The 27,886-nt window shown below is 52.2% G+C and overlaps 2 protein-coding genes across 6 annotated transcripts in view; one reads left to right on the plus strand and one right to left on the minus strand.

The window, feature by feature from the left end:
• Positions 1-16,572, plus strand: part of LOC122393571 (gamma-aminobutyric acid receptor subunit beta-like) — a 54,183-nt gene extending 37,611 nt beyond the window's left edge. For 3 of the 4 annotated variants that reach the window (XM_043389755.1, XM_043389761.1, XM_043389776.1), the window contains 8 exons: positions 1,240-1,322; positions 2,331-2,465; positions 7,024-7,127; positions 7,978-8,158; positions 10,633-10,790; positions 11,253-11,363; positions 12,468-12,588; positions 14,993-16,572. In XM_043389755.1, coding sequence (XP_043245690.1) covers positions 1,240-1,322; positions 2,331-2,465; positions 7,024-7,127; positions 7,978-8,158; positions 10,633-10,790; positions 11,253-11,363; positions 12,468-12,588; positions 14,993-15,174 — 1,075 coding nt within the window. In that variant the 3' untranslated portion in view covers positions 15,175-16,572. Of the gene's footprint in view, positions 1-1,239; positions 1,323-2,330; positions 2,466-7,023; positions 7,128-7,977; positions 8,159-8,208; positions 8,390-10,632; positions 10,791-11,252; positions 11,364-12,467; positions 12,589-14,992 lie in introns of all 4 variants that reach the window. The other variant, XM_043389767.1, reaches the window with a different exon arrangement.
• Positions 16,573-16,582: 10 nt separating this feature from the next.
• Positions 16,583-27,603, minus strand: LOC122393513 (regulator of telomere elongation helicase 1-like). 2 transcript variants are annotated; one of them, XM_043389607.1, is made up of 14 exons: positions 27,341-27,603; positions 26,030-26,157; positions 24,667-24,883; positions 24,107-24,225; positions 23,727-23,828; positions 22,775-23,494; positions 22,336-22,457; positions 21,985-22,075; positions 21,428-21,706; positions 21,006-21,160; positions 20,254-20,617; positions 18,263-18,916; positions 17,785-17,935; positions 16,583-17,530 (listed from the first exon to the last, which is right to left on the minus strand). In XM_043389607.1, the coding sequence occupies exons 2-14, from the start codon at positions 26,135-26,137 to the stop codon at positions 17,454-17,456; spliced, it is 3,159 nt and encodes a 1,052-aa protein (XP_043245542.1). In that variant the 5' UTR covers positions 26,138-26,157; positions 27,341-27,603; the 3' UTR covers positions 16,583-17,453. The 2 variants fall into 2 exon arrangements, with proteins under 2 accessions (XP_043245542.1, XP_043245532.1); XM_043389597.1 differs by lacking the exon at positions 27,341-27,603 and adding an exon at positions 27,031-27,183.
• Positions 27,604-27,886: the final 283 nt, after the last annotated feature.

Consider the following 27,886-nt stretch of genomic DNA (forward strand, 5'->3'; position numbering starts at 1 on the left):
TGGACGTCACCAATTCATGGCGGACCAAGCTGGCCGTCTGACTGAAAGGTCCCCAGAAGACGGCGGCGCCGGCAGAGAAGTGCTGTGGTCCGCTCTTGGGCTGAAAATCGGAGAAGTGCTCCATTAAGTTCCATTAGGCACGATAGGAGGATGCTCTTTCAAATGCCGTCTGTCTGGTGCCTCTTGTTCGAAAAATACAGCTTTTGACGCAGGGCTTCTACGCGAGACGCATTCAAGGCGCGACCTATACTGTGCCGCAATGCATGCGTGTAGCGCGGTACAGCCTACCAGCCCAGAAGCAATACGGACTGAGGAGTGAGGACGGACAGGCGGATAAACGGTCAAACGAACGGACGAACTGTTAGACGGGCGGACGTACGGAAGGAAGGACGGTCCGAGGGACACGGGCGGACGGACGACCGGTCCAACAGACACGGACGGACTGAAATTACAGCTCCGGCGGCGTTCGCCCCCTGGGAGACCGCCAGGCCTGTCGTCTCTCCGCCGCGCGCCGTCCCGATAAGGCACAAAGCGCGCCGCCGCCGCCGCCGCCGTCCTAAATTACCGTGGTTCCGATAAGCGGCCGCCTGGAGAGCAGCACCGGGGCCTCACTCGGCCGCTCCAATTTGCATCGAGCGTCGCTCTGCGGCCTGCAGTGCCGGGTCGTCGGAGCAGTCAGCGCGAGCTGAGCGGCCAGCAGCCGGGTTTTCTCCGGAGAGGAGCGGAGAAACGGGTTCCGTGTAGAGGCAGATGAGTGAGAATTCGAAGAGGCGTCGACCCCGCGACAGTCAGGGAAGCTCAGCAGCTCAAGCGACCTGAAAGAGTGCGCTAAAACCGGACATGGAACTTAAATTACCAAAGCGGAACGAGCGATGTTGGCAATAAGCTTTTATATTTATGCCGATGGATTCTCTCCATAGAAGTATGCGCTTCCTTGTGTAAGATCGAATCACCCCTTGGCCATTCCCAGTTAATCTTTCCCTATGTGTAAATAAAGGTGTATCTGAGTTCTTCTCCTGTCAATGAAAAGCCAGCCTGGCCCTGCAACTGAGCCATCCCTTATGTACGAATCCTGCTCCTGTAGGTAGACGACTCCCCTCACAACTGACCCGCTGAGCTCTTGTGACAGCCGCGGTGCTCCTGTGACTGTCGATGTGTTCCTGCGACTAACTAATTTGGCCTTCCTGCGCCTGTCGCGGCGCTCCTGCGACTGACGCGGCGCTCTCTGTGTGTCCCCAGGCTGACCATCACGGCGTCGTGCCCGATGAGCCTGCAGTATTTCCCCATGGACCGGCAGATGTGTGACCTACAGATCGAGTCCTGTGAGTATGCAGCTCTACACGGCCGGAGCGGCGGTCCCGGCGGCGCGGGCCGCCCATATGTCCGGTACGGCTCCGGTCATAGGATTACCGCGCCCTCGGCGTCTCCACCGGCATCAGCCAATAACGAGCGCCCTCACTCATCCCACTGTACTCTCTCCTCTCTTTTCCTCTACTTCTCTCTTCTCTCTCTCTCTCTCTCTCTCTCTCTTCTCTCCTCTCTCTATCCCGCTCGCTCTTCCTCATTTCCAGCTCGTATTCCATTACTTACTTCTTCGCCTGCTGTGCACTTTTGCTCATATGACCTTCGGCCTCATTCTCACCACCTCCTTTCTCTTTTTTCTTTCTCTGGCCTTTGTTACTGTTCCTTAATGGCCTTAGCTACAGCCAATGGCCGTAACACATAGTTGGGCAGACGCGGATATGCACGGCACTCTCCTACTGCTAATGCACCTCATGAGCGAGGCTCCTTGCCAAAGACTCGCAGTCATAAGAGAGGCACCGTGCGGTGTGACTTGAGTGCCCAATCATCCGAAAATGGACGGGAGTTTACTAGAGCGGCTGGTTACCGTTCGTTTTATTTTACAAAACCATATTTTGAGGTGGAATATTAATGCTGTTCCTTGCTTCATGCCAGAAATAGCAGAACTAATATTCAAATGCCTATGTTTGGACAGCAAACCCTGGACAGATGAGACAGACGTGGGAGGGCGGGACGGATCGAGAGCCTTCGCAGTGCCAACGAAAGCGGCGACTACTCGAAGACAGGACGGGCTTACAGAGGGATTAGTGGGCTCGGCCGATTAGCTCTCCCACCAGCCGGGCGGCGCGGAGCGTCTCTGATCCGATCGGCTTTTGTCGCCGGGAAGACACACAGACAGACTGACAGAGTGGTGAGGTGACGGAGGGACGTGCGACGGCCGCTGACACAGCGCGGCGGCCAGCGGGCTCAGCCGGCGTGCTATAGCGCGGGGCTCGGAGGGGGATGACACGTACCGCTGTCCTTTCCAGTCGGGTACGCCACCAGTGATATCCGCTACATGTGGCTGGGCGACGCGCCGATCCAGATCGACAGATCGGTACAGCTGCCGCAGTTCGACGTCAAGGGACACAAGACGGAGGACATCGTCGCCACCACGTCAACAGGTGAGCAGCGAGACGTTCGTCTGCCCGTCCCCACACCCTTTCGGACCACGAGACACTAACAGTCTCAATCAGACATGGCGCGCCGCGAACAAACGGGCACGAACGAGAGAGCGGCACACACCGCGGATGAACATATTACACAGGGGTGGTGGAGAGATCCTGCCGGTGCATCAGTCTGGTAAGAGTCAAACCAATATAATAAATCATTTAGAATTAATCCAATACTTGAAGTTGTGAGGAGACGCTAGATAGGAAAAAGACAGCCGACATATTGTTTTCAGATCAAACACAATGAACACTTAATGACTGCTTATAAATCAGAAAATTATTGCCTAAAATTCATATTATCGGAGAGCGAATGTCATAATTCATTGCTCGCTTGCTGGTTTTACCGCTGTCAGCTTATTCAAACTCTGAGACAGTCTACGAAAACAGGACAACCTGAATGCTCAGACGTTCGCCTAGCTGCATTCTTATGCTAATGTCGCTGAAGCCTTCCGGTTGAAACATTTCCAAACCAAGCCACGTCCTCGCTACATCTCCGGTAACATGGCCCATAAACTAAACTTCCAACTGGTTGACGAGGGAATTGCTGTATCCTGGCGGGCTCCATCCGTCACTGAAGCTCGGGAAAGGTATACAGAGCCGCGCTCTGATGATCCAGACAAAATGACTTGGCGATGGAGATCGACTGAATGAGCCAGAATCAGTTCTCTGCACGCATATCCGGTCACGGCACTGTTCGTGCTGGGTTTTTATTTGTTTTGCTTCAGGTGCAGTTGCTGGCGTGACCGGTCAGGGACAAAAGCTGGTCACCGAGACAGACCGACATCCCTCTCCTCACTGCAGTGGGGAGCTGGGGGCAGACGGGACACTGCCGAATAGAAACGGTTAACAGTTCGCGGCACCCTGGACAACTTTGGAACAAAGTCGACACAAACTGTCGAAGCTGATCGCTGTCCAGCAAAGTTCTGGGCATCCCACGTCTTCCGCTCGCGTGGTTGTGTTTCTTTTTATTGCGTTTCCCGTACCGGCCCCGGTGTGATGGAGCGTCTCACCCCTCCCCCGCCGGTGAGTGGGCCTCCTCCGCCAGTCTTCTCGGGCGCGGTGAGCCGGTGAGGGCGGGCCGGGGCGGCGCCGAGCTGCGCCCTTTGTCGGTGCTCGCGGGCGGCCGACCGCAGAGCACCGCTCGGCTGCGTTCGACGCCTCCACAGAACGGTCACTTCCCGGCCATAGCGGCGCCGTCACGGTCACCGCCGCCCCCAGACAGACGGTGCCGAGGCCGGACAGCGCGAGGGAGGAGCGGAGAGAGAGAGAGAGAGAGAGAGAGAGAGAGAGAGAGAGAGAGAGAGAGAGAGAGAGAGAGAGCGCATTGTCGGAGAGATGCACACACATCGCGATATCAGATGTCTGCGAATAAACAGACCGGCTCATCCCAGTGTCAGCGCAAGGCGCTCTCATACGTTTTATTATTGTATGATATTACTTGCAATGAATTAAATAATTTTGCCGCTGTCATAACAGACGTGACAGCGGAGCGAATATTCCGAGTCAGAATCCATAAAAGTTTATGGAACATATGGCGGCAGCAGTCCACTTCTGGTCTGACCAACGAGCCCAACTGGACACAGCCCTCGTTGTGTGAGTGGTTCGGCGCCAGGCCAGGCTGGGACAGCGCCGACAAAGTGCTGTTTGCGACGCCCTTCATCACCGCGTGTTTTCCGGCCGCGCCGGTCTGTGGGGAGGCTGCTCCATCGTGCTTGACGCCCGGGAGACAATCGGAGACCGTCCCCGCGCCGTGCCCGGCTTCCCGAGGCGATTACACAATGGCGGCACTCGGCCGGGCGCCGGCCGGGTGTCGCGCTGAATGGCGATGGGCCGCAGCAATATTACGCGGAGTGCGGTGGACAGCCCTGCGGTCACCGCGCCCCGTCCGGAGCAGGATCCGCCCGCCGGCGGCCGGTCACCGGAGCCGCGCCGACCCCCGCTGAGCCGATCCGCTGATTCGGCTATTTTGTGACCCCATTCCAGCGGGCAGATGGGGTCATTAGCGCTGAGCGCCGGGACTCGGCGCCGGCCACATGGGCGCCCGAGACAATATGGCGGCGCGAATTGGAGCGCGCGCCACGGCGCCCGGCTGAATGTGGCGCGAAAACGGAATGCGAAATAAAGCCGGCTGGGAGATGGTCCGATAAGCAGAGAAGGAGGAATAGAAATCGAACAATGAGGCGGAATTCCTATATCTGATGTTTTATCTCCTCGCTGAGTTGCATTGTTGCCAAGGGAGTAAAGTAAGAAGCAATTTGGTAAACGGAAGAGCTAAAAAGTGAGAGGCTGAAATGTTGAGCGGAGAAGCCAACACAAGGTTGAGCCATGCCGAACGTTTCTCAACCAAGCCGCCGCTGAATGCCACAAGGAGGAGGCCCTGATCGACCTCCAGCGCGAGAAAAAAAAACATTCACATTCACCGCTGAACTTTTCAGAAGACCTCCGCTCAGTCGAAGTGGTACCTTTAACGACCGTTTACTCGAGATCATAAGAATGTGGGCAGGTGGGGCAATGCTGCCGCGTCTCAACCATAGCCAGTTACTGCGGCTGCTAGCTACGGGCCGCGGCTCAACGTACTGATATGGTTACTGGTGAGCTATCCGACTCGCGGAGTAGGTAATGAGGGACGGAGCAGAAAGACACGGAACACTTCACTGTGTGCTCACACATGTGGCGGCAAGAGACGACTGTTATAAGCGCTGTCCGATCCTGGCGGAAGTGGTGTCGGGGTTAGCCAGCTCACTACATCATTCGTTTCCTGGAATGGGTCAGGGGCGGACTGAGACACCGAGCGATTCACCCCAACAGACAAGCCCACCCTTCTTTCTTGCGTGTGTCCCGCAACCGCGCAAGAAAAGAGAACGGCAGCTCCTCCCCACCGAAAGAAACGAGGAATCTCAGATTGATTTGTGGACGTTCTGTCGCTGGATGTAATCTGTTCTGTATGTTGGTGTATGTTCTGACGGTAGGTGTATGCTATGTCGGTGGATGTATGTCTTGTCACTGGGTGTATGCTATGTCGGTGGATGCATGTTTTACCGGTGGTGTATGTGCTGTCGGAACCGCGGGAGCTGACGGTAACAGGAGCCGGTACACACAGGAGCGCCGGCGGCGCCGCGGCGTCTGTAGTGACGGGACAAACAGAGCGGGCCGTGCCGCCCCGGCCGACCAGTCCAAACAGCGACCTGCCGGGCCGTGACGGGGCCGGGTGGAATCACCTGCCGTGAGCCGGCGGGCCGACCGAATTGCCTCCTCGTGTTGTGATCGTGCGGTGACGGGACTCCGATGGTGTTCCACAATTCGCCCGTAATTGGCAACGGAATCGTCGGCCGCTGCACCAGTAGCGTCCGACGGTTCGTCTTGATTTGATGTGCCGTGGACAGGCAATTACCCAGCAAAATCGATCGAGCAACGTTCACAAATGCACCCGCGAATCCACGTCGGTTCAGTCGTCAGTCTTGATGGATGGAACACGACGTGCCGACTGCTGATGTGTGCAGACTGGAACGGAAATAGCCAGTAACGGCAAATGTGACCGCCCTGACGGCCCACCGCAAACTTACCGTTTAATGGGATCGGAGTGCCTATCGATTCTCCATCGGTCCCATTAAACTTGATGATAGTGGCATGCTTTAATCAGTACCTACATACGTGAACTGAGCGACAAGACCAATAATTGACTTCATCGTACTAAGCACGCAGCATTTTGCAGGCTCTGATAGGATATCGGCTGCTCTAACGGTTATATTGTTTCGACTTTTCAATGACACAATGTCTAATGTGCATAACATAAGGGCGCACTATAATATAAGCTATTGGGGCATTCCGCCTACACAATCTTCGTCTGATCTTGATCTAACGCACACTATTTTTTACAAACACAAATAGGTCAGTGGGAAGTATAATGTATATCATCTCGCCTCGTATTTATACCCCGAAACATGTCTAAAATTAGCGACCATGCTGAATGCATTCCTTCGTATCCTTTCCGTCATCTCATCAGGGCTGCCGGTGGTGGCCGGCCGCGTCCTACCGCTGGCATTCAGCCGGTGTGTGTGTGTGTGTCTGTGTGTGATTAGGGCCGGCCGGCAGCGAGCTGTTTATTGGCGGATCGAACGGGCCGGCCGGCGCTAATTCCATTGTCGGCTTCGTGTCAGATATCGGTCGTCCCTCCCCCCTCTCCCCGCCTCACCGGCTGTCGGCTCTCCCTCCCTCCCTCCCTGAAGAAAGAGAAGGTCGTCACGGTCGGGCGGAGTCGCCATTTGGAGCTGTGTGAGAGTGCGGACAAAAACCATCACGATGTTGCGCCATGGGACCAGTCTGGTCAGCCATTATCACAGAACTGTGAACACGGGACAGAATTGAGACGAGTGTTTGATGCGGGACGCGATTTAATATAATAGCACGATGTGTTATATTGACCGCCAAAGTGAGCATATTGAACATTAAGTGATAAATGGTTTTAGGCCGATTGGAGCTCGACCTGATAAGCATCGCTTGCGTGTTTCAGGCAACTATTCACGGCTGAAGCTGAACATCCAGTTCGAGCGATCGATGGGCTACTATCTGATCCAGATGTATGTGCCCTCGGGACTGATTGTCGTCATATCATGGGTGAGTAGATAAATGCATCAGGACATCACTCTTTCTCCCACCCTCTTTCCGTCACTTCGGGGCGATGCTCAAGGGCCAAGGCCGTAGTAGTTATTTCCTGGAGCATTGTTCTTTGTTTGAAGCTAGATAAAAAGGTGGTTTAAGGAAGCTTTCAATAAACGTTTAAAAAAAATGTAGTAAATTTAAAACAGGTTATTATTTAAAGTTAGTAGGGCAACTCAGGATGATAACGATTCTGTTATCATCCTGAGTTGCCCTACTAACTTGATATGAACTTGATAACTTGATTGATCGTTATCCATGATGATAACGATTCTGTTATCATCATGGATGTTCTGCATCGCATCCATGATCCACACGGTCTTTTTGAAAATGGCCTAGCTATAATTCAACGCATCCTTAGGTTTTGATGTCTTCTTATGTTCAAATTTACCTCCAATATAAATGTTTTATATTTCAACGAAGGGTATTCGTGCATGTCCTTCCGTTCCATTTGATTTAACTCCGAGTTTGTATGTGCTTGATGCATCGACTTGATTTTATATCGTGTCATCTCACGCCTCAAAAAAGTATTCTCGATTGATGATGGTATTTGCACGCATCACACTCGTCCAGAATGTAATTTCTGAGTGATGTTTGGTCGAAGGGAACGAAAGTTATTAGTTCCTATTAACTTTATGATGCGTGCAGAAATCGAATGGAACCCTCACCTGTCTACTTGTATGCCTAAGCAATGCATGAAATGATCGTTAGACATGACTTTACACACAGTTCATTATGATCAGGGCCGTCCCAGTGTAGTGGCTGTTCCGGGGCCCGAGGCGCGAGTAATGTGAGCGTTCCACTGCAGGTGAGCTTCTGGCTGAACCGCAACGCCACGCCTGCTCGAGTGGCTCTGGGCGTGACCACCGTGCTCACCATGACCACCCTCATGTCGTCCACAAACGCTGCCCTGCCCAAGATCTCCTACATCAAGGCCATTGACGTCTACCTGGGCTACTGTTTCGTCATGGTGTTTGCGTCTCTGCTCGGTAAGATATCGATAAGCCGCGACTATCGCCATTCGGTCTGCCGTCCCCAGGTCAGCTTCTGGCTGAGCCGCAACGCCACTCCGGCACGTGTGAACCTGGGAGTAACTACTGTGCTCACCATGACTACCCTCATGTCGTCCACAAACGCAGCCCTGCCCAAGATCTCGTACATCAAGGCCATTGACGTCTACCTGGGCTACTGTTTCGTCATGGTGTTTGCTGCGCTGCTCGGTAAGACACCGAGTTAGGCGTCGTTACTAGAATGGGGCAGCAGGCGACCGAGAGCGACCCGACAATCATAGGACAGGGGCAACGTACAGAACGCACAAAATTTGGGATGAAAACGCACGTACACGTGCGTACACGTGCGTTTTTACCCATACCTATACGTGCGTTTTTTTAACGCACCTACACGTGCGTTTTTACCCATATGTTTACATACGAGTACAACGTTTTATAAAACATTGGGCCAGAAAGACATCCTTGGTGAAAGCTGGTCATAACTCATAACGGACGCCTGGACTTTATTACCAACTTATATTACAAATATTATAGCCACAATAAAAGAAGCTATAAAATACTTTGTACTTTGAGTTTTAGGCCAAAGTTATTAATTTGAAGGACGTCACGAAAGATGGCATGACACCCCGGTTACCACGCAACCCTGGCCAACAGCAATCCTGCTAGCAGGCGAACAGTCTGGTCGACAAGTGCTTACATGATTACTTTTTAACATAGATTTAGACAAAGTGATGCACATATTGACATTCAACATGCATGCACAAAGGCAGATAGACAAAGAGTCAAACCGACAGACCGACCGGCAGACATAAAGACACAAGCAGATAAACTGACAGACAAATAGATAGACCAACAAACAGAGAGACAAAGCCGTCAAGACTGAAGACTGGACGGACGGGCATCCGGCCAGAGCCATCTCTGAGACTTGCTCATGCTCCGAGAGCTATTGGCGGGGGCGGCGAGCGGGGCGGGGGCGGGGACGGGGGCGGGGGCGGCGGACACGGCTCGGTGCGTCGCTGACGAGCAGTCGAGTCGACAGCTGCAGCGCGCCGATGACTCGTGAAAGACGCCCCGTGATGGCCGATGACGCCGTACTGATGACGCCGATGACGCCGCGCTGATGACGCCGATGACGTATCGACCGGCCGTGTCTGACCGCCGGCGGCGGAGTCAGTTCCCGGCGGCCCGTCTGACGGACTCACCCTCGGACGCGTGCGGTAATCGAAGCATTGTCGGTGTAAGGGCTTCATAGGGCCTACCGATGGTTTTATGAGTGTCGATTGGAGAAGCCGTCAGCTCGAACAGAAACGGAGCCAACGGGTCGACACTGAACGATACGCTTTGATTCATTTGTTAAAAGGAGTACAATGAGGTGTCGTATCGTTGTGAGCAAGAATAGTTATGACCTGTCTGTTATGATCGACTTCAAAGATCAAATGCTTTCACCCAAAGTCGCATTGATGTTAGGTATACATACATGTTTTGGTGAAAGGTAATAATTTTATTGCGATGCTTTTGGTACAGTTTACGATGCGATTAGTCGCCCAGCTGAATGATAACTGAGAATGTATGTATGCCGAGGGCAATGGCGCAATTATCTATGCCCAGAGGGACATATTGACAATATGTCGTACAGCTGATTAGACACTACGATAGGTACGATAGCTGTATGACTTTAATTTTATTTTCTAGATCGACTCGTATTGTGTGTTGATGTGCCCTCACCTCGACTTTAGTTTATGATATGCATATTCTGCTACCCAACAGGCTTTCCATTAAATTTGAATGCTTCTAGCAGAATGATTATTCATGTAAATTGCAATCTAACGACCGTACATAAGCATTCATCATATGCAAATAGGCGGCATATTTAGGAAACGGCCTTTGACGGCCCGCGCTATTCGTTGAGCACATGTGGTTATGTCCATGATGAATTGAACATGTCGTAAGACGATTTGGTAGTTATTCCTGCAAGCAACTGTTACAATATTATTGAAATAATGGAATAAAGAGCACTTAATGGAATAAAGACGGACAGTGATGCAACATTTTCGGCTTACTGGCTACCATAATGGATCTTTCTCGCTGACTTTACGCTCTCTCGGTCTAATTTATAACCACAGCATGGTCATATAGGGCTACACTGCTGGCTGCCGTTTCTGGCTTCGCCGATGACTGAGGTCATTGGCTACATTGCTGACTGGCGTCTGAAATGTTCCATGCTAACTGTTGTATGGAATTGTCCTGTTGGCTGATGTTCCTGAGGGTGCTGTGGTTAATTGGTGTTCATAGTCATGGATTTGACTAATAAGACTTCCCTACTGACTTGCTTCAATCGTCACCCTGGGAAATCTTGGTTGATAGCTGATACCTTGATACCCCGATACGCTCTTGTTGCCTTGACTGATCTGCTAACCACCAGCTCACGCCTGACATCTGCATATCCTCTGCAGAGTACGCCTACGTCGGCTACATCGGGAAGCGGATCTCGATGCGGAAGACGCGCTACATGGCCATGCAGAAGATGCTGATGGAGCAGCGCCAGGAGGTGCAGAGCCGCGCACACTCGGGTGTGGTGGTCGCGCCGGAGGAGCACACGCCCAAATCGGCCGTGAGTGAAGTGTGGGGAGGGGGAGGGGTTTAGATGACAGAAGGAGGGAGTGTGGGGAATTTAGGAGAGGGGAAGGGATAAGGGATGTTGATAGGTAGATTCCCTGAGAACGTGAGAAGACGGTGCAACAATAGATAACGTGATGATTGTGACGTCTAATGCTAGATTATACATTTTTGTCTGTTTATTTTTCACTGCATAAATCTGTCCACCATATATCATTAGGATTAGAGGGTCATTCTCATTTCTTCTTTGTGCCGGGCTCAGTGTGCCAATCAGACATTAGTGGCTACTAATCTCAATCAGACATTAGCCATTATGTAAGCGTTTCTCTAGCTTTTCGACCATTGTCAATCAATCAATGGTCTGTCAGCCGCCTGCAGGACCCGTTTATCAATAAGTCCGTCTGTTGTATGTCTGTGTGTCCGTCTGTGTGCCATCACGAGTACTCCGCTTTGACAGATGGGCAGCATGAGGCGGGGCCACGCCGGCCACCCGGGCACCTTCCAGGGCCACGCCTACCAGGGCCACATGGCCCCGCAGTGTCACGACGCTCGGGACCAGCACACATGTGTGAGTATCTCGGCATCGTGACCTTTACTGGGAACGTTACTGGGCAGGGGCTATCGTGAAGTACTATGAACGCCCTCTTCCGTGGGTCTTCATTGAAAACAGGGAACTCCCAGCTCGGACAACACGAGTATCGGACAATATACAGATGCGTACAAATGAGTTCTCCTCACACGTCTACCCAGCTTTGGTTTCTGTATGGAAGCTAGAAACACACTAATTCTGTGACAGAATAAAGGCTGAAAACGCTGTCGGAATGACTCCATTCTTAGCCAGTTTGTTGAGACGTCAGAGCCTCGCACGAGTTAGTGTGAAATTGTTTGGCTCCGTTAATCCCATGTTGCGTAATACCATTGCATTTAAAATATAACATCACTTATTCAATGGTTTCGAAAAATGTTTAACGGTGGCAAACTCGTCAAAACGGACGGGTGCTCATGACTCGGGGACTCTTCTGAGTTCATAGGTAACATAAAACACCAGCGATTCTCCTAAAGACATTTGGCCAGCCCACGTGGTTGAACACAAGTTATTTGAGGCTGGCATTGAAGTGCGAGAATATCGCCTCTCGTCTTCATACGTGGATAGTAGCATGCCACTTCGCTGGTCACATCGATGGGTTTGGCCTTGCGATGATGATAATAATTGTAACTGATTGGTGGAGCTTGAGGGCGCTGGCAATTCATCATTTATCGGCGTCCATTTTCTCGTACCAGGGACCCGGTCACTAATTTGCAACTAATGAGCATAGTATTGATCTTATATTGGCTCCAGTGATTCACGATAAGAAATTATTCACCTGCGCTTAATTTATGTCACATTATTACAAGGCCGGACGGGAAATCTAATAGCTTTATCTCGTCATCAAATCAACCCGGGATACACAGCCGAGATTAGGTACATGGCGCTGCGGTAACCTTTCAAATACACCAAACGGAATAATTGCCACGATGCCTTCCCCCCCCCCCCCCCCCACCTCCTATCATGATCATTCGGAATGCACGGCAAACGATTAACCGTGATCCTGTCTGGTGTGCACCTGTGTGTCTGCGTGTGTGTCTGCGTGTGTGTCTGCGTGTGTGTCTGCGTGTGTGTTCGTCTGTGCAGCAGCACTTTCAGGAGGTGCGGTACAAGGCGCTCGACCCCAAGGCGCACTCCAAGGGCGCTGCGCTGGAGAACACGGTCAACGGAGGACGCTCGGGTGACGACGAGTCGGGCGGAGTGCCAGGTGAGTGCTCACGGACCTGTTAATTATGCAATTATGCCTACTTACTGCTGATACATACTGTAACGTTCTTCTTAGATGACAGCACGTCTCAGAACACTACAAATTACAATACGCCACACATACATCCTATATCTGTCTGTATCTATAAACTACACCAGCATACTGCCTTAACTACATTGACACTGCAGGACAATGGAGATCTACATAAAACAACGCTGGATATCTACGACGTTCAATTCATTAGTGGAAACACCTTTTTGTTCAAAAGAGAGTGAAGAACAACCGATAGAATATCTAAATGAATGAGCTGAATAATGAATGAATCAGCAGAAACCGACGACGAATGGTCAATGGCTAATCGCGCTGTCAGCTTAACTTGAATGAATGAATGGGGACAAAATGAATGAATGGTCTCAGGGTGGATCCCGCCGACTACAGTACTAATCAGTTACACTTGAGTGCCGCCGTGAGCAGCTAATTAGCTCGAACAGAAAGGAGAAGGCTCTCGCTAGTAAGGAGTTGGCTGGGCTCAGGGCTGCTTTCTGGAGTCGAGGGGGTGCTGAAATCAGTTGACGTGAACTGAGAGGTCCCCACTCGACTAATGTTAGCCAAAGTCACTAGACTTTGCTGACTATAGTCGATGGGGTCACTTTATAAGTCAGTCGGCGGCCCCCTCCGGTCAGTCCAGCCCATATGGAGCTGCTCAGCTGCCCAGCTCCCTCTGAGAGGCACGCCCCCCTCCAGTCAGTCCAGTCCTGTGGCGCCTCTCAGTCCCCCCTCTCTCTCTGAGAGGCGCAGCCGGCCCTCCAGCGGCCCGTGGCGGGGCCGTCAGCGGGCAGTGGCCGGCGCCGCTGATGACCGCTGGTGGGGAGCGCCTCGTCAGCGTTCAGCCGGACACGGCTCTCCTCTCAGCTGGCGCTCCCCGCCGGCCGCCGGCACGACTCATTAGCTGAGCGGCACCGGCCGGCAGCCGGACAGCGGCGCACCCGGCATATTGCATTATGGCCGTATTGTTTGTTTATTTTGCGAAAATGGTGAGGGGAAGACATCCCAATAGACTTCCTCTGCTCTCCACATTTCTGGCCTAACGCTGTTCTCGGACATCGACATCGTTACTCTCTCCTCCTCCTCCTTCTCTCTCCCTCTCTCTCTCTCTCTCTCTCTCTCTCTCTCTCGCTCCCTCTCTCATCTTCGCTTTGAGTCTCCACCACGTTTTCTACTCACTATCATTGACTGCACGACCCTTTGCTCCCAACTCTCAGTTACCACTTCTCATCTTCCGTTTTACCCTGCATTATCCGTCCCGGCCAGTAAATACCTACATAACGAGTGCAGCGGCATGGCCGCAGCCCGAGACCCGTCAGTGCTAATAGTGCAGCCACCAGCCGGCTAGGCATTCACCAATCACACTAGCCACACCACCAGCCTCACACCGCCGCACTAATCGACGACTAATTACATCGCAAACTCGGCGTTACCGCGGCGCCGTGGATACGGCGTGGTTCGCACCCGTATCCAGTACCACCACATCCGTCATAACGTCACGAATCAGTCACAGTTCACGGCAGGAACACGTCAATACGGAGCGCGGGGGAAGCAACCAGCCCGGTGTGTGGCCAGCCATGCTTCAACTAGATCGCGTTTCAGGCCGACATTTATAGCGACAGTTTTCCAATAGTGAGCGGGTATTTACCGGACCAGCGAGGTAAAAGGTCTTTTGGATAGAGTAATGGCAGTCGATCAGGCGTGGAAATTATAGTAGACATGGTGATATAGAATGCGCAAAATGCATTTGCACGCTATGATTGGCCATAAGTGATGTCATTAAATAGTCTTATTGGCTGATCATAATTACATAGCGCAACTATGGAGTCTCACAATTTATTGAAGCCCACATGCCAGCATTAGGTATTTATAATTAGTAGATACCTAATGACGGTCTGAATCACCGCGCACAAGTGTCAAATTTGTCCCCGCATTACTGTCAAAATCATACCGCCAATGTCTACACTAGTGCCATCGGATCTGCAGTCTGCACCCGCACACACCCCAGAGCTCCCTAGTCAGTCACATGTTACCCGATTCGGTCCATAGATGGCGTTAGTTGTTGACGCCTGGATTGGTATGCTGTTCCGCATAGCACGACTCGCGGGACGGGAGCGCTGGCGCTGCTATGCATTGGGTGGAGTGGTGAAGCTCGCCGTTTAGCTCAGCAGTTAGGAGTAAGCTGATAAGAGCAAGCTGATTTGAGCCATCCGTCTATTTAAGTCATTGTGAAGGCATACAACATCCTGCATACCTCGCGTCTGAGCTAACATTATTACCATGGTTATCATGCGTTCCCTCCAAATCTCGCTTGTTCTCAAATATTTCAAGCTCCTTGACAATGTCATTCTTTTCACAGGGATTCTGCAAAACAAGAAGCTGGACACAATCATGGGCTGCAGCTCCTCAGACGTGGACAAGTACTCGCGGATCGTGTTCCCCGTGACGTTCATCTGCTTCAACCTCATGTACTGGATCATCTACCTGCACGTCAGCGACAAGGTGGCCGCCGATCTGGTGCCGTTCGTAAAGGAGGCGTGAAGAGACCGACGAGCCCGGTCCACAAGAACACAGTCAGAACTCAGCAGACAACGGTCTGAGTCGGTTCAGACAGCAGAGGAAACAGCCAAAATCGGTTCAGACCTCAGAGGAAGTGGCCAGAGCCGGTACAGACAGTTCACAGACCTCGGCCGCGTCAAACAGACTGCAAAGGGAGACGCTTGGCGGGGGCAAGACTGCAGAGCGAGTGGTGCAGCTATCTCTGGCCGACTGCGGACACGAGCCAGCCTGGCGCGCTGACTCCGGCTTCTCTTGGCATTTATTTCAGTGGTATTATCATGGTTCTGCGCTGGGCGGGTGATCTTTATATTACGGTAGCGTGCAGGTCGCGGCGAAGCGCACTGTCTCCGTTTGTATGTGTGTGTGCGATGTCGGCGCGGGCGGTAATGTGGTCAGTTCGCTGGTCGGGGAGGAAATACTGTCAGTTCGCTTTGTAAGGGAACGGATGGATCAATGGGTCAGTTCGTTGTTCGGCGGAGGGTGGTCGGTCAGATCGCTGGTAAGGGAAGTCAGGTCGTTGGTCGGGGGGGGGGGAAGCGGCAGGGTCAATTCGCTGGTCAGAGGAGGCGGTTCGGTCAGCTGGTTGGTCGGGGGCGGCAGCCGGACTGGCTCTTCTCAGAGCTGTCCGCTGGCGGTGGATGTAGACGACAGCAGCGCTGTAGGTGGGGTGCTCGACGTTTTATAGCTATTTTTATATCCTCCTGATTTGTGATGCGCCATATAAACTATCCCCGGCCCGGCCAGCTCGGCCGGCGGCGCTCCACCGGTCCGGGAGCCGGCCGCCCGCAATACATCTGGCCGTCCTCGGCGGCTCCAGCGCTCGGCCACATCTCCCGTCGTTCTCTGCTCTAGATGAGTCCATGTAATTGCTCAATGGGTGGCCGGTGGGTCGGCCGGATCGGCGGCGCTGCGCGGCTCCTTCACCATCAGCCAGAGCCAGCTCCGGCCGACCCCGGCGCGTCTGTCTGTCTGCCGGTCTGCCGGCGCGCGGTGTGTATGCGTGTGTGCGCGGCTCCGCTGCGGCCACGGTCGCAGAACGCTCTCCCGTCTCCCTGGCGTTGGTCACGTGACTCAGTGGTCTGCACACGTGACCCAATCACGTGTCCGGGGCTCGAGGCCAATCAGCGTGTCGTCGGACAGGAAATGTGCTGGCCGCGCGGCCGGCGGCTACCACTGCTCAAGCGGCCCGGCCCGGCCCGACGCGCCCCTCCGGCCCGGCAATGTCTCTCCGCCTAGTCGCGCAGCCCGCCAGCAGCCGGCCCGGCCCGTTCTGTTCACTAAGTATTCCGGTCGGCCGCCGGACCGTAGTTGGTTGACATCAATACATGCTGTTGTTGATATTCGGTGATCAGATTTATCAATACATATTTAAAATATGCAGACAGCGTAGTCGCAGTGTTCCGGTGTATTGTGTTACAAGGTAAAGGAGAGTTAACATCGGTTAGAAAATATAGAGTACAAACATGGATGGCGCACTGTGTGAGCTATTCGTTGCAGTTCACCCGAGGAAACGGCATGCAATGACCTATGAAAGGCACTCTCTAACAACAGTAACAAGTGTGAAGACCTATGGTATCGGGCTGCGCACTGGAATGAATGCATATCGGTCCACGCAAACCAACAACAATGACATGAATATGGCAGTCATGACACGAGGCACAATAGACTAGATCCATTAGATAACAGTTACTCATGCAGTTACTCATGTACGAACATCGTTCTGTAAATGAATATCAAAAGCACTCGATGACGCGTCACTGAAACAAACGTTTCTCATCCTGCTGAAATATCACAAGGCACAATCACTCGAGTATCAGGACTTCACAGCATTGGCCACGGGTTTTAGCCTGACAAACCCAGCCATCACCAGGACCCCAGTCTATCACAGCGAAATACCCAGCAAACACAGCAAGCCACCAGTCAGCAACGAGATCCCGGACCCGCGTTGGCCTTCGAACAGCGTCACTCTCAGATAGTCACGCGAGCGACATCAACCAGCCACTATGACGTAACGAAACCGAGGCAATCACGCTGACGACATTCATCCTCTAACTGCGCCCGATAAGGCGTCATAAGAACATGCTGACTTCATGTTGAGACCAAGCCACCCAGCTCGCGGAAAGCGTCCTCAAACCGAGCCAGTCAGGCCGCTCGCGGCAGGAATCCTCAAACCGAGCCAACTCGAGTCCTTAAACCGAGCCAGTCAGCTCGCGACAGGTGTCCTCAAACCGAGCCAGTCAGGCTGCTCGCGGCAGGTGTCCTCAAACCGAGCCAGTCAGCTCGCGGCAGGCGTCTTCAAACCGAGTCTTGTGTTCGGGCCGGACAAACTGCGCGAATCCTGCATCCGAGGGGACATGGAGTAATTTATCCATCCGGATAAGAGAGTCGGTCTAAAATGATAAAAATAAACTACTCCAAGCGTTTGCATTACGGTATCGTGGGCGATGACTGATAAGCATATGCTATATCGCAGGACAAAAACTAAAGGTATACCCTTACTCTGAAATGCCACGTTGCATATTTTTACTTAACCAGTAACCACCCAAGGTCAAGTACAACTTACAAACAGCAAGTACATACAACAGAACTCACCTCTGAAGAGCTGCTGCAGCTGCTGGTCGCCGGTGCCCACCAGCACTCCGGCCAGACTCGACACCAACTCTGGGAAGTCGCGCGTGGCCGTGTAGCCCTTGATCGCCGCCGCAAACAGCTTGTAGTCGGCGGCCGACAGCAGCCTCTTGGCCTGCCCGGCGACAGGGGCGGGGACGGGTCAGAGCTCCGCGACCGTCAATGCGGCGGCCTACCGCATCGCAACAGGACACCGGACAAACGTGGGTCGGCGGGCCCCAGGCAGGCATACGGTCACAGAATGAAAGGAGTGCGGCAGAGCAAAACACCGGGAGCGAGCGCAGTCATTCACCGACCCCCGGCCTCTCTTTTACCGCACACAGCGCGGAAAATGTCCCCACACAGCCGTCAAACGCTGTGCGAGTGAGAGCTTTTAAAGCAGCTTCAGCAGCTCAAAAGGGGGGACTTTCCCAGGAATCCCGCTGGTGGCACAGCAACTTACCCCAATGATATAGTCGGCGATCTTGCTCTTCTTTTTGGCGTCCTTCTCGGGAGCTGCAGCTGTCGCTTTCTCGGTAGCTGCTGCAGCCGCTCCCGTTCCGTCGGGTGTAGGGACGGCCGCAGCCGTGTTGCCCGCGCCGGTCCCTGTCCGTTCGTCGGCCCTGGCTGTCTTAGTCGGCGGCGAACAGTCGGTGGCCAGCACAGCAGTGCTATCAGGCACCCGTCTGCCGCCCAGAACTAACGCGGCCGGGTTGTGCGACAGCTTGAACTTTCGTCCTCGGCCAGCGGCGGGGGCGGAGGCTGCATCAGTAGCGAGAGTAGTGACGGGCGCAGACTGACAGGTCCGCTCTGCCTTGACAGTCCCGGGAGCGCCGGCCGCCGCCCCTGCTGCCCCACTCCACTTGTTCATTTGATCCAACAGTCCCCCGCCGCTGCCGGCCGTACCAGGCTCGGTCCTGCTGCCACTGCCGGTCCGGCCGTACATCTGCACCAGCGAGGCGGGGTTCGCGGACCCATGCTCCGGCACACCACCGCTGCCGTTGCTGTCTGATCGAGCTGCTGACACGCGGGACGGGGCGAACGCGAAGGTGGCGTGGGTGGCCGGTCCGGCAGATCGGTCACTGGCTGCCGCGGCCGGCTGGCTGGAGCATGGGTACTGAAACAGTGCCGGGCGGTGGAGTGAATCAGGTGTCCGATAGGGGCACGGAACATGCCAATGTAGAAATGGAATAATGGAGTCATTCTCTTATGCTGGACCACCGTGTAAAACCTACCGTTATTACGAGCGAGCGAGCGCAGCGAGCGAAGCGAAGTCTTTTCAATATAACGGAAAAATCTCAGTATGAGCGGCCCGGCCCGGCCCGGCCCGGCCCGGCCCGGCCCGGCCCGGCCCGGCCCGGCCCGGCCTGTAACGCTTTTGAGAGGCTTATATCTCAGCAACCGCTGGACCGAATGGCCTGCGGTCTTTTTTGCTGGATAGCCCCATCCCTTCTACCCCGTAATTGACTACTTTTGATACATCTCAGTGACCGCCGTGGCACGTGCCACGTGAAAAGTCAAGGGTGTTCAAGCAGTTTTGCAAAAGTAATGATTTTTAGAGGCCTATATCTCAGCAGCGGCTTGAGCGATTGTCTTGCTGTCATTTGTATAGGGTAGCTGCATCCCTTCTACCAAAGGTCGGATACTCTTCATCTATGTGAGTGACCCCCACTGCACGTGCAAAATACAACAATAAGAGGTGCCAAATTTGTTCCCATTTCAGTAACTCGGTAATTACTGGGGCGATTTCGCTGAAACTTGGCATACAGGTAGGCACCCACCAGGCAATGCATTCCCATGTGTTGCGGTTAGGGTGCTACTGCACGTGCGCACGTGCAGGGGGCGTTTCCAGATCTCGATAACGGCTGGGCCGATTGCGCTCAAATTTGGTACACGGTTGGGGACCGGTTAGAAGGGTGCCGTGCAAAAGTCATTTCGGACCCCGTTTGCACGTGCGCACGTGCAGAATGCCGCTTCCAGATCTCAGGAACGGCTGGGCCGATTGCGTTCAAATTTGGCACACCGCTAGCGACCGGTTAGAAAGGTGCTTTGCACAAGCCCGTTGGAAGTACCCTCTCGCCCTTCCGCACGTGCACGGTGCAGGGCTCACTATCTCGCTCGCTCGTTCTTCGCCCAAAAGGCGTTTTACTGGTACTATATAGCCGAAGAATGTCGGCATTTTTAACACCGTAAGGCAAAAATGCTAAGCGGTGACGTGCTAGAAAAGTGAATATGTGAACCACCATAGAAACGTAAGATAGGCAATCATAATAGTTATTTATTATTCAGCAAGCAAGACAACCACCCTCTTCCTACAGAAGTTACGCCAGTAAAGTATTCCGCATGACAAAGCGCAACGAGTTTCCCGCGTGAATACGAATCCCACACCATGAATACCAGTCTTCCCATGCCAATTTTCAGCCAGCACTGCAACTCTGGCTCTCCGCGACATACCTTCTCCTGGCAGGATTTGAAGAACTGGGTGAGCTCTCGCACCACGGTGCCAAAGTTGGCGTGCACGCGCAGGTAGGGCCGAACCCAGGCCGACAGCTGCCCCGAGAACCCTGCATCTCCGAAGCGCGAGTCACACAGGATGACGGCTCCGTAGTCCCGTCGGTGACGGATGACGCGTCCGACCGCCTGGTTGACGGCGCGTGATGCCTCCAGACGGTACCAGTCCTGACCGGAGAGGCCCTGCGTGCCGCCGGCGCCACTCGGAGTCCGGCGGACCTCGTCCAGGTACTGCCGCTTCAGCACCACCCGCGGGTCCTTCAGCGGCGGGTACGGCAGGCCAGTGATGATGACGGCGCGGCCGTTCCTAGTGGAGCGAGGAGGGGGGGGGGGGGGTTGATCGTCACAGCCAATCGTCTCCCGAGGAGTGTTGGGGACTGGTGATCAGTACAGCGTCCTATTTGGGAATAAAAGGGGCTGGTGATAGCAGTGCGCCCGCTACTGATTGGGTAAAAGAAACTAGAAAAGCTGACTAGCTGATAACACGTTCTTCCCGAAAAGAATGGGACCGAGAAAGGAGGAAACGGAAGGACATTACCTGACTAAGGAAGGACATTACCTGACTAGTACTGGAATGGAAACTGGAGGAAATCATAATGGGGAAGAAAAATAGGACATGGCAGAGAAAGAATATGAAAAAAAGGGCGACACAGCAACAACGTATCACTACGTTCCTGATTTGACCATCACCTCACCTATCGGAGAAGTCGAGTCCCTCGGAGACCTTGCCTCGACACACGGCCATGAAGCAGGCGCCGCGAGTGCCCTCGGTGGGGCTGATGATCCGGCTGTAGTAGTCGTTCATGTTCTGCGCAAACACCTCCTTCCCACCCGTCTCCACAAACACAGACTGTAACATATACAGCAGTGGTCACCACGTGGAATGCAATTCAAACAAAGCTGGTTCGGAAACGCACCCTTCAACTACGAGCACTTGGCGATTCGTTTGGGAAGTCGACTGCTTAATATGCCGTCACCTATGGATATAGTTTAGACTCTACACTTTTTCGAGTTCAAGGAACGAAGGGGTATCGACGAGAATTTAACAGGATAAACTAAAAGCAGTAGGTATCCAGGAACGGAAACGACACCGCAAATGAAGCACCTCAGCACATACCTTGTTGGCGGCGATGCGTCCCCAGACTCCGTTCGTCTGCCACGCCTCATGGCACGCGCGCAGCATCGAGTAGGACGGAAAGAAGACGAGCAGTCCGTCGGGCACCAGACGGGCCACGTTGGCCACCGTCTGCCCCAGTGAGCTGAGGTAGCGCGCGCTGGTGCGGTTCTGGTAGCTGGAGCTGAGGGGTGTGCCGTCCGGGCCGCGGCTGATACAGCCTACCCACACCTGGTCCGACTGAATGATGTGCGGGTTCTCTAGGCTGATGGGGAACGGCACCTGGCGGAGGGAAGGGGCAGGGAGTTTAACACAAACTGAGAGGGGAAGGGGGTTATAAAAGTCGAACACTCCGAAACAAAACCAAAGAGTCTACACCCCTGAGACTGGAAGAGAACGGCCACTGACTACGGAGATCATGACCAGATCACCAACACACACATAATTCAAAAAGAGCGTTTAACAAGCCCTGAGATGAAAACACAGGCAGCAGGGGGAGGACCCGTTACGAGCAAAATGCAGACAGCGCCACCACAGTGGGACTGGAGTCCCACACGCACCTGCAGTTCGGAGGTGAAGGAGCTGAGTGGCGCCAGTGTGCCGCTGGTCAGCAGGACACACTTGACTCCCTGCTCCATCAGATCGGCCATCCTGAGCATAACGGGAGAGAGGGAGACGGGGTAAAACAACGATCAGGGTAGCTTTACACATCTGACTGTGAAATCACTTCTCATAAAACATGCAGTTCGAAGCTGCGATTGATTATGAACAAATTACTTTATTCCATAGCAGACATAAGTGTTGACAATTGCAACATACTGTGCACGCCCTCAATGTCCACCAATATTTGGAAATATTTGAAACAGATCATCTCCACTGAAGCAACAGTTTTCACTTTCCACGGCACTCACCCGAACCCGGGGCTGAAGCACCAGTAGGAGAGCACGCGGCAGTCGGCGGTCGACTGCGCCTTTTGCCATGGGTCGTTTCTCGGCCGCTTGCCGGCCTTCTGCTGCTCCAGGCCCACGTGTACCTGGTGGGCGGGTGAGGCAGCGTCGAAGGTGAGATCGCAGTCAGCAACAGTGCGCAAAAACGGTTGAGTCTCCGCACAAGCAGAGAGTGTAACGAGGTGGGTAACAGCGAATTACTCTACCATCAAATAAATCGTTAATTTATATCGATTATAAGCGCTTGCCTGCCTCATATCGATCGTAGGCACTGTTATCGCTACCCAAGACATTTTCCGAACAGAACTGAAGACTGTCCCAATGATATCCTCCTAAGTATAACAAGTAATTTTTTTTCTGATACCAAAATGGAGCCTATCTCGCGATCCGTCATATTTCTCACCTTGTAGCACTTTTTGACTCGCTCCATGTGCTTCAGGTCGAATGTGTCGCGGTTGAAGACCACCTTGATGAGGTCGGCGAACTTCTGCAGCCCGTTGCCGCGCCGGGAGAAAACCGAAGTCGCCGAGTTGGTGAGGAACGAGATCACCTTCTCCAATTCCTCGACAATCACCGCTCGCCGGCCGTGAGTGATCTGCGCCCGCTCCAACAGCTCGAACATGTAGCTGCCCGGGAAGTGGGCGCCGTCGGCAGCGTTAGGCAGCGGGATGGCGTCGATGGCACGCTCCAGTTCCAGCAGCATCGTCTTCATGAGCGCCAGGTTCTCGGCGCTGAGCTCGGCGGCGGCGGCGGCCGAGGTAAACTCTGGATCGGCGCCCGCCTCCGGAGCCACCAGCTGAGTCAGCACGTGTGTCAGCTCGTCCACACATAACGCGATGTCGGTGGATCGCAGCTGGAGCGACGCAGACTCCTCGCACATCTTCTCGATGTTGTGCGCCTCGTCGAAAATCACCACGCTGTTTTGGAGTTCCACGCCGTTGGCTTTGCGCGTCTTGGGGTCGAGGAGGTAGTTGTAGGGCAGGAAGATCACATCAGCCGCCTCTCGTAGTGACCGCGCCATGTAGTACGGACAAAAGTTGAGCTTGTTGCCCAGCGTGACCAGGTCCTCGATATCCGTGACGGGAGCCTCTGTCAGGTGTTTGTCTGTGCGGCGGGGCTCCACCTGCCAAAGACGGAGGGGCAGTGAGAGTTCTGTGCGGGGATATGCCAGCCGAGAGAAACATGGAAAAGTTGCGGGGAACATAACTGACTGAGAGGGAAGACATTTATACACCAACTTTTTTAGAAAGAAAAATGAATGAATGAGAGTCCCTATCATCTGTAAGTTATTTACCACCATATCAGACTAGCTGTTCCCAGTCCCAGCCAGAATACGGCTTTCTCATAAAACTCACCTGATTATAGTAGTGGCAGGTGCGCGACTTGACCTTGGCCTGGCACATGTGCACCTTGACGCTGTTGTTGGTCTCCTTGCTGACCTCGGGGTGGATGCACAACTGGAACGTAACACACCGACATGATTATAAGACGATTCGCACATCGAATGAACTTCACCGACTGCGCAGTTCATACGACGACGATAAGGCAAAAAAATGATCAATAAATCCACAGACGGGAATTTGATATTTCTGTTGGTTTAACTGATCTCTAGTCCACTAAAATTACGAAGGTGCCGAGCCCAGCAACCTCTAGACTCACCGTTATCCTTCAATCGTTAAAGCCCTTGTATCTCTGATCTAGTTCCCAGTCGTTTTCAGGTCGCTGTATGCCTCACCTGGTCCCGGGAGCCAATCACCACGGCCCGCACGTATCGGTACGAGGTCCGTTTCAGTTCCTGCACCACCTGAGACAGCTGAGAGTGTGTCCGAGACGCGAAGATGATCTTGGGCGCACCTGGACAGCACATCAGGGCACGGTGAGTCAAACAACTGGGAAGACGGAGGTTTGAAACATGATCTTACGCGGCCTAAGGTAGACAAAGGCGAGAAAAAGATACGAGAGCTGTCGAATTCAACGCTTCCGTCAAAACTAATTAATGCAATAGCAATATAAGCGCTGCATCCGATTCCAGTACCAGATTTACCACCTTCCCTATTTGTGCCAACACACAAAAACGGGAGTTCAAGACGCATAATGACTCAAAATCGACGAGCAGATGACCAAGGATTAGTTATATTTATCGTTAGCGTTGCCGATGATAGAGGGCGCACGGAACCGACGTGTGCTGGAGGGCGCTACCAGAGGCAGACCCATGAACTGGGGTGTAGAGATGAGTTCCTAGAGCACTCTTTTGAGGGCGCTCCCTCATCAGATGGAGGTTGTCTCTGCACCCACCTATGATGGAGGGCGTGGCCGAGTTTCCCCAGCCTGATCCCGCCGCCTGGTCGAGCTGGGCGCTGAGTGCTGAGTAGAACTCCGGGTTCAGTTCGGCCATGCCGCGGACGGTGGCCGCCTGCTGGGCTCGCACCGACTCGGCCCAGGCCAGCGTCGAGCAGAGCAGACAGAGCGTCTTACCGGTTCCCGTCGGCGACTCCAGCACTCCGTTCGCGCCCTGGAATGACAGAACGGAGTACTGGTGAGACCAGTAACAAGCGGGACTGACAATTAGCTTCCGATCCGTGATCACCGCATTGTCCGGCCATGTTGTCGCCTCCTCGTTCTCTGATGGCCAGGCTGTGCCACTCGTGTCTCCATGAGTCGTTCACTGACGCGGACCGCCAGGGCCGGCACATATTGCCGGGCGCCGAATTCGCCGAGACATTTTAATAAAAAACAGACTTCGGAGCCGTAATACAACAGAGCTGGAGCTCGTTTTAAGTGTAACTATATGGTTCGGCAATTCACTGCTGGATGCTGGGCATTCAGGCAATATTCAATACCACAAAACATTCAACCATCAGTTTGGCCTTTTGGACAGCCTGTGCAGGTGCTGAAACGTTGGACAGCTGATTTGGAGGGAGCATTTACCTTGGCTGAGTCAATCTAGCACTGCCAAGTTTGTTGTAATCCACCGCTGAATTCCTAACTTCTGACCAGACCAGAGTGGTGCAGCTGGGGCCAGGGAGGTAGGCTGGCACTGTCTGTTTCACACCTCTGTATTACATGTTGCCTATAGGTGTGACTTATGTGTCTCCTGTGTCAGTCTGCTCATTGGCTGGCCCTGCCAGACCACAGGAGAAGACCACACTGACCACACCAAGAAGAGATGAAGAGCCAGCTGGTGACTACAAGCTCAGCAAGATAACATCCCCAGCCAAGTGATCGGTGCAATATCATCTCCATATTACATCCCACTTCTGATTTGAGCACAGGCTGTTGTAAAAAATTGAGTCTTGCTCTTGTGGTCATCATCAAGAACCTTAGAAGCTGTCAGACACTTACTATACCAAGGCCCAAGGGAGGGGTGAATTGGGCTCTAATCCTAAAACAGAGGAGAATACAGCATTGATTTTAATATCATAGAAGAACAGCAAGTGACCACAGATCAAGCTCATATATGAGATATTGCAAAATGATGAAAAATAAGCAAAACATTCCTGTCTTCAAGCAAATGCATCATACACAAATATATCAAAGTACTCCAGCATGGTAGTAGCCCTGTTTTATAAATGGCACCTATTAATGTCTGTTATTTACCATAGGTACATGCTATTTAAATCACTACATAATTACAAACAACATAATCATTTTATCTTACCTGTTGCAAGCATGTTATCACTTTCTCCATGTAGACCTTCTGAATTTCATATGGTTCAAATGGAAACCTCACTGGCACTCCATTTATGCTTATTTCTGTGTCTGTCATCTTTCAATTACTCTTGTTGCCTGCAAAAATTATTCATTGTTAGTTCCTTTCTAACATTTAATGACACATTTGAGACTATAAACAGTCTTGCTTTGTCTATAATATCAATTCTATTTTGATTTGGTATCTTATCAGCATGACAACTTCTTGCTTAAGATCATTGCAACTGCCAAAGCTAGAAATGAAAAGGAAAATATCAATATTAAAATGAAAAGATGAGAATTAAGACTTGTCACCTGAATCACCTGAATCTAATAATAATGCAAAATAACATACATGAGTGGATAAAATCCAATAAAAGCCTCCTCAGCCAGGGATTGGGATGGGATCACTGGCAGATCCAGAAAGGCAGTCTCAATCTCAGTCTTGGATGCTGCAGGGGTAAACTCCCAGAAAAGTTTCACCAAATTCCAGAAACTAAAAATTCCTAATTCTGGCTTTGGCTTGCTCACACTGCTGTGTAATGCAAAATTTTCCTAATGAAAGTTGTTTTGTCTAGTTTTATTGGAAAAAATGCAAACTTTTGTTGATTTTGATGTAACAGGGGGGCATTTGCCCCCAAACCCCCCTCCCTCCTCATCCTGGAGCCACCAGTGGATCGGGATGGGATCGCATCGCATTATGATCATATCCACAGTGTATATAAATACACTGACACTGTGAATACACAATACACTGTCAAATGGAAGGATTTGATCACATCCTTAACCTATCAGTTATCCATCACTGAATGACACCAAGAATGACACCAGCATTCACATCCACATCCCCAGTACTCTATATACCGTGCACATCCCAGTATCTTTTTGGAGTCTATAAGAAAATCAGCATTTTATCCTGATCCCTGCCCATACTCCTCAAACCCATCCCTGACCTATTTAACTTTGACTTACAAAAAATAAAGGGCCTTTCAAAAATGACCCAAAATTGGTTAAAAATATGTACCTAACCACTTTTGCATGGGCTATATTCTATTTTGATTTGGCGCTATTTATGACAGATCCATAGATCTCGAGGTGGAGGGAGAATAAAAGCCCGCTGACAACTTCAATTTTATGTTTCGTTTCCTAAGATATGACATAACATGTCCCCAAAAAATGTTTGTTTCTAAAAAAAAATATTTGAACAATCAGTTTCAAGAAGTTAAACAGATTTTGCTCATTTCCTCGGAAGCAAATAAAAGTAAATTGTAATATAGCTCACTTTTTTGCAGAATTCACGAGAAACAGCTGTACAAAATTTAAGGCAAAGCACCAGAAACTCGCGGCGTAAGGGGTATGCCTTTTTCTGAGGCAAATGCGTAGGAGTCTGTTCAATGAGAGTAATGTTTCATTGTGAGGATTTTTTGCCAATTTTTTGCTGTGGATTTTTGGCGGTGGAACCAGATCATTTCTTTGTTATTCGGAAACAAAATTAAATTCGATCTTATTCAGCAATGATTCGGTTTCATTTTCAACAAATGAATTGCATGCATCTAGTTTTTACAACGGTCGTCAAGTTAGATGTAAGTGAATCCTAATCTATAATCTAAGATTCAGAATCAGGTGAGCCCCTACGATTTGGACCAAGCTTGGTCAGTGGATAGTACGTAACGTCCTGATTACGATGCACCCAAAATCTAAGCTCGGCCCGCCATATTTACGAAGTTACGGATGTTTGAATTTCAAGGTCATTCGGGAGAGCCCCTGCGATTTCCGTCAAAATTTGTGTACGGATACTCTAGATGCTCCTCATTACGAATATCACAAA

Source organism: Amphibalanus amphitrite, unplaced genomic scaffold, assembly GCF_019059575.1.
Source record: "Amphibalanus amphitrite isolate SeventyFive unplaced genomic scaffold, NRLGWU_Aamphi_draft 000025F_arrow, whole genome shotgun sequence".
NCBI classification, from domain to species: domain Eukaryota; kingdom Metazoa; phylum Arthropoda; class Thecostraca; order Balanomorpha; family Balanidae; genus Amphibalanus; species Amphibalanus amphitrite.

Excerpts from the sequence above, each read along its gene's own strand:
- LOC122393513 (XM_043389607.1), bottom strand. The coding sequence starts at position 26,137 with ATGACAGACACAGAAATAAGCATAAATGGAGTGCCAGTGAGGTTTCCA. Across the intron at positions 22,076-22,335 it reads TGCTTCAGCCCCGGGTTCGG|GATGGCCGATCTGATGGAGC; the intron begins GTGAGTGCCGTG and ends CGTTATGCTCAG. Across the intron at positions 21,707-21,984 it reads CCTTCACCTCCGAACTGCAG|GTGCCGTTCCCCATCAGCCT; the intron begins GTGCGTGTGGGA and ends TCCCTCCGCCAG.